At 47.5% G+C, this 6,373-nt stretch overlaps 1 protein-coding gene across 3 annotated transcripts in view; it reads right to left on the bottom strand.

Annotated features, from left to right (window-relative positions):
- Window positions 1–3,946, bottom strand: part of LOC118420783 (epidermal growth factor-like protein 7) — a 65,317-nt gene extending 61,371 nt beyond the window's left edge. The window contains exon 1 of one of the 3 annotated variants that reach the window (XM_035827772.1): window positions 3,261–3,946. In XM_035827772.1, coding sequence (XP_035683665.1) covers window positions 3,261–3,367 — 107 coding nt within the window. In that variant the 5' untranslated portion in view covers window positions 3,368–3,946. Of the gene's footprint in view, window positions 1–15; window positions 158–214; window positions 295–3,260 lie in introns of those variants that run through there. The other 2 variants (XM_035827773.1, XM_035827774.1) reach the window with 2 other exon arrangements.
- Window positions 3,947–6,373: the final 2,427 nt, after the last annotated feature.

The following is a 6,373-nucleotide window of genomic DNA, read 5'->3' as shown; positions in this document are numbered from 1 at the left end:
GCACGTGCGACTTACGACAGATTTACGACAGAGTGGAGACATTCCCGGGATATTCCTCAGCTGGCCTGGTGTATCCAGCCCGTACCCGCTCCGACTGGCTCCTCAGGTCGCTTCCGTGTCAAGCACATTCGGCAGCACTGCCTATTTCTGCATCATGCCTACACAGGTCTCCCTAATACAAGAACTTGCTACTCAAACAGAAACATTACATTACCTTAAACAACGATCTTGTGGTTTCCTGCGTGCCGTGCACTGCGTCGAACGAACAGACTACTCCTGTGAATCACGCCCTGTGTGCGTGATCCCTCACCTGTGGTACACCTGCGTTACTGCAGAAACTCAAAGATTTGCTTATTCGTCACGGTAACAAAGTTAGTTCCTCAAACGAAAATAATTACCATTTATCACACTATTCTAGTTCAAAAAAGTTTTCCAGTCGAAAACCGTGTTAACTACTTTTACACGTCATAATGTTTGTAACAATGATATCACATTATTTGACCAGTACGGACGAGCGAGCCGGAGTTAGAGTAGAACAGACACCAGGCTAGAACAGTCACAGATGTGTCACACCAAATGCAGCTGTCTTGCTAGGGAAGCGGACGTCACAGGTCATTGTCAGTAGTTGCTTCTGTCAGATCCTGACTGAACATCCATATCTGTAATCTATATAGTCGGTATAACCGCGCCGAAGTTCGGTGTTACACACCAGCTTTGCAGGCACGCGGCGCGGCAGCAGCTGGTTACTAAGTGTATTACACCGAACGACCTGTCACATCTGTCTGTAAGTGTTATTGTTCAATCAAAGCTATGTATCGAGAATGATCCTACAGTACTTAGAGGCAACTAGTTCACCCTAAGATAGTTCTATTAGGGAAAACGAACATCGTTCAACAGAAGAAACAGCTTTGCAGGCACGCGGCGCGACAGCAGCTGGTTATATTACACTGAACGACCTGTCACACCTAGCCTTGCACATCTGTCTGCAGGCGTTGTTTAAAGCTATCTATGGAAAATCATCCTACAATACTTAGAGGCAACTAGTTCACCCTAGGATAGTTCTAGTAGGGAAAACGAACAACGTTCAACAGAAGAAACGCGGCATGTGCGACTCCGCCTTCACTAGCTGTTGTCTCGTCTTACACGAGAGAATGTGGCCCCGTCTGCCTTCCCCGCTTTCCTGCTGTCCGTAGTGTTGGTTATACTTGTCGCCCGAGAAAAGTGCTAAGCAGGGTCGCTTGGCACACGTCTGGAACGGCCCCCGTAGACATTTTCGGAATGTGCCCGGGTTGTATATTCCCTGTGAGGTACTCAACGTGGCTGCTAAACTGTTTGATGTAAAAGCTCAGGGAAAATTCGTTCGCTCAGACCTTTTTAGTACCTAGCTAGTGGCACATAGAACAGTATTTTTCTTGCCTTTTTAGTAGCAGGGTTATATTTTTTATAGGGAGGTGTTGCTAACTCTTCCCCTCATTGAACATGGGACCAGCAAAGGTCCTTGCAACCCTAACCGACATCACCTAGCCAGGATTGAACCGGGGTCTACCAGTTACCAACTGATTGGTCAGCTCAACTGTGAGGCTACAAGGACAAGCTCAGGGAAAGAGAGAAAAAAAGAAATCAATTATGAGTGTTTTAGTTAATTTACGGAATTCGATACCACTCCCTTTCGGGCGCCTGTGTGTGTTCGTCTGTCAACGCGTGCTGCTTGTCCTATTTGTTTGGACATTAGCGCATTACAAAGACTCTCGTGTCATTTCAGGAATCTATTCCGATTTCACACTAACGTTTGGATTTCTTCGTACGACATTCAAGTTCGTTTCTGTTAAAGACGCTTAACTACCACTGCCTCTTTGTACTATTGAGCTGCACATTTTGCACGTGCACAGAAAACAATAAATGTTGAAATTGGCAGGTGCTTTAATAGCTTCTACCGTTATCTTTCCGGCTTTCGGATCTGACAGGTCGTTCAAATAATGGTTCCACTTAAAGCGCAGGGGCCTTTCAAGCTCTCTGTGTATGGTAACGTCAGCATGAAGCCGTGATTTGGTTTGGTCGAAGCTTGTTGAGGACGCAAGTATTTATAGTATTGGCTCTGTGGATCGAGAATTTCTGGTGCGTATCGCTACGGTTAAAGACCATGCATCCCATTAACCTGTACCAGGTAGCCTGTCCCCACTAACCTGTACCAGGTAGCCTGTCCCCACTAACCTGTACCAGGTAGCCTGTCCCCACTAACCTGTACCAGGTAGCCTGTCCCCACTAACCTGTACCAGGTAGCCTGTCCCCACTAACCTGTACCAGGTAGCCTGTCCCCACTAACCTGTACCAGGTAGCCTGTCCCCACTAACCTGTACCAGGTAGCCTGTCCCCACTAACCTGTACCAGGTAGCCTGTCCCCACTAACCTGTACCAGGTAGCCTGTCCCCACTAACCTGTACCAGGTAGCCTGTCCCCACTAACCTGTACCAGGTAGCCTGTCCCCACTAACCTGTACCAGGTAGCCTGTCCCCACTAACCTGTACCAGGTAGCCTGTCCCCACTAACCTGTACCAGGACAGGCTACGTTACCCAGGGAATTTTAAGATAAGAAAGTGCCACTATCGTATGTAAAAATGTTTTGTCAGCAGTACAAGATGGGAAGGAAAATGGCGAGGTTCTGCGTACGAGTTTTTTTTTTCTTTTTTTGCTCTTCTATGATAGTGGATCGAAGTAAAAAAAAAGGTAGAGGAAGTTCCATAGCCTTTTGTGAAGCGAAAATGGTAGAAGGCTGTTACCTCCCCAATCGAAGTCAGGAGCGAGGCAAGTCGTGTAATGTGCATTTTCCAAGGACACAACATGGGTGGCATATCAGGGGATTCAAAACCAAGACCTCGGGGTTCTGGGCCACAACATCCTAACCGTCACGCCAGCACGATGCCAGGACGGGGTATGCACGTGTTATGAGATACGATTTTTGTTCAACGCGAGAAGAAGAAAAAAATGTCTGAATGTGTGGCTACCGTCACAAGTGTACCGGCGTGGTGCCCCGTGAATAGCCAATCATTGTGAGAAAGTATTCCGGCGTGTTTTCACAACAGTTAACCCGCAGTTACAGAAGCAAATGATCCACAGAAAACGTCGTTTGAATAAACCGTGCGGACAATGGGACTCTTAAGGGTACTTTCAACCGAAGCCTTATAATATATACACACCCTACTCTCACTTACATGCTACTGCCTTGTTGTGATAAGAATGTTTGTACACAAGTGCTCACTCACCCGCCTGGACGGAGAAACTGGGCTTCGCTCGACCACAAGAACAGGCACGCGGAAAATATCGTCCATACAAACGCCGTGCTCCAACTGGCCATTGTAGTAGATGCCATCTTAGTTCCTTAGTTCAAGGTCAACCGGTGGTGAACTGTTTCTTAAGACTGTCCCGCCACCTCGTCTTAAACCTAAAGGTGTCTCGGACCTCCTTGCTGCGTTAGCTCCTCTGGTAGACTGCCCCTTGTGTAAACGTGAACTGATCGATGAGTTTGCCGTGAGTGTCGTACCGGGTTCCGGTCAGTCGCATCGGAAACGCTCGTCGGGATGAGCTGACGGTCTCTCCGGCGGCATGCACCAGTCCGGACCGTCACGGCGAAGATCCCGCCTCGCTGTCGACCCGTTCTGCAGAAGATACACCCTCAGCACGAGGGCAAGGCTTCGTGAAACAAGCCAGCTACGAGGCACCAGGCGTTACTGGTAGCTTATCGCACGAGAGATGGCATTCCCTGTACCAGGTTTTCCCGTGGCCTCTGCGCCCCCTTCTGGAAACACTGGCGGACCAGAATCAATTCGCTCCCTCACCAAACCTCGTCTTAAGTATACATAAGCAGGTTGCTTCCCGCCCTACAGGCTGCCAAGGCCGGGGATAGACAACGCATGGTTGGAGAGGCCCGGTGAGTAATGTTTGTTTTCAGCTGCCAGCGGCGGTAGTGCGATAGCACAGCAGTCACCAGGTCTGCGAGCAACCCGCCGCTGCCATTGGTCAGCGTCCGCGGTTGTCATGACAACGTGCAGCGACACGTAGATTTTGAAACACGTCTTGGGTGACCACGTGATGCTGACAGATGTATTCGCTCGCCGAAATTTTTTTCTTCTCCGTTTTTTTTTTTAGTGTGAAGCAAGAATTCCTCTCCGCATGTCGACCCCTGTGGACTAATGCAGGGGCGTGACACCGATCTGAAGCCGACCGTACTGGTGCGGATCAGGACAACTCTGCTCACTTCCAAATGTTCTCCGCCTCAAGCATTCTCAGCTGGGCTATGTGGTAGTCTCCTGAATTATGTTACCGAATACAACGTAGGAAGGCATGGTGGAGGCTCGCTCCGTGAACTGGCTTCGTGAAACTATACTGTAATCGTGACGCTTCAGACTACTTTTACATTCTACTATTAAGTATCTAAACTGCTTTCAACAACGACTTGTTAAAAACTTCTATATGTCATGCGTCCCGTGTTGAATTACATTTGGCAATTGTATGAATTGGCAACATACCCAGATATGTAAGTTGGGATCCGCTCAAAAATTCTTGAAGTCAAAGACATTTTTGAACTTCTTTTGTTGTAGATGAAGCAAGGTGAAAACTGTTTGCTTTGACGGTCCGTCCGCACTTGTGTGGATACTCAACTCCGTATGATTTGCGTATTGACAAAGGTGAAGTCTGCGGGGAAGAAGTTGTTTGTAACTTTGACCCAGGATTGTGCAGCCTGGTCTAATACCGAACCGAAAAATATCAATTTTTCTACCGCATACTTTACTTAAGACAAAACATTGTACACACGCAACTCATACGGATTTATATACGCATAAGTGTGAACGGGCCCTGAACGTTACAAGCACCAGCGGCGTTAAGGCAGAGAAAACAGTAACTGATGGAAGGTTCCGCCCACAAGGGAGGCCACGTCACTTGTCAGGACCGGCTTGCTACCAGTCTTCCACAGCCCGGGGAAAGTAGGCCAGTCTCACCCAGGCCTCCCACCTGCCCTATCAACCCCATTACTGTCTAGTTAGCGATACGTGAGGCCATTTAGAATTCTTCTGTCAAACTGGGGCTGAAAACGGCTTCTGTTTAGGACAAGGCACGAGGTAATGTGGAGATAGTAATCAGGGCTTCGGAGCAATGTACGGCAGTTCTTTCCCGCTTTCGTGTTGTTCCTTTCCGTCCATTTTCGGCTGTCCTTCATATGTTGGTTTTCAATGTCTTTCTCTTTTCCTTCCTCTTTTTTTGGTTAACAAGGTTTACTTTGATTTTTAACTTCTCGGTATTTCAATTCTCCCATCTTTAAAGATGGGAGAATTTATACTTGAATACATACGCACGTGTGAACCCCCTTTAAACCACGGCATATGGAAAATGTTGGAGCTGTCCGACCGGGAGAGAAACGATGTGCGGTATACTGCAGAGGTCGCAAGGGGGCACGCTCCGACAGATGTCAGACCAGACGGAACTAGTGCCGGGATTTCGGCGGCGGAAATTAACTATGACTCCGCAAGCGCACAGTTGTCAACTTCGATAATAACAACGCCATAACAACTTGATATCTTACGCTAGCCTATATCGCAAAAAACGCCCCCATAGTTCTATGTATGTACCCTATATGATATCGTTTCAACTTCGTCTTCAATGAAGAAACATATATTGACACTTATTACTTACCACACGTATATCACTGTCTATGACTGTATATCAATGGCGTTACAGGTTATGATATAAACTAGCCCCACCCACTTACTTTCTGTCCCGCTATGTATACGTACCACTCAAAAATCACGACCACATCATGCCCAGAACATACGATATCAAAAAAGGAAGTTTCATTGTAGTGTCTCATAAACCCACTAGGGGGCCATTTTGGAAATTGACCCCTACCCACCTACCAAATAACATAAGGATCCATCCACAGCCTATCGAGGTACGCTGTCCACAGACACATAGACACACAAATGGCCCCTAAACATGGCTTTCTTGGCGAAGGAAACAATGCCAGCATTAAGGTGTGAGCGTCCATTCCTTGATCCGTAAAGCTACCAGGGTGAAAGAAATGCCAGCACTTTTTCTGGCAGCTAAAGCCCAACTTCCGTACGAAACCTATTATAGCACCTATGCATAATCGACGCATGTCAAGAATTTCAACCACGCCGAGGCGAAATCCGGTCCACATAGAGGAAAACCCGGTCAGAATACAACTAAAGCCTGGGAAAACTCTGTTATCTATATCCGTATCTGTATAACCGGTATATGTCACCCTTCGGTGTGTAAGTTACATAACATGCAGCTTCGCAGGCACGCAGACAGCAGCTGGTTATACCCCCCTCACATTAGGCGAAAATCGATCGGACGACGA

Source organism: Branchiostoma floridae, chromosome 8 (assembly GCF_000003815.2).
Source record: "Branchiostoma floridae strain S238N-H82 chromosome 8, Bfl_VNyyK, whole genome shotgun sequence".
Lineage (NCBI taxonomy): Eukaryota > Metazoa > Chordata > Leptocardii > Amphioxiformes > Branchiostomatidae > Branchiostoma > Branchiostoma floridae.
Note: the sequence above shows the minus strand (reverse complement) of the source record. Positions and strands in the feature narration are given on the sequence as shown.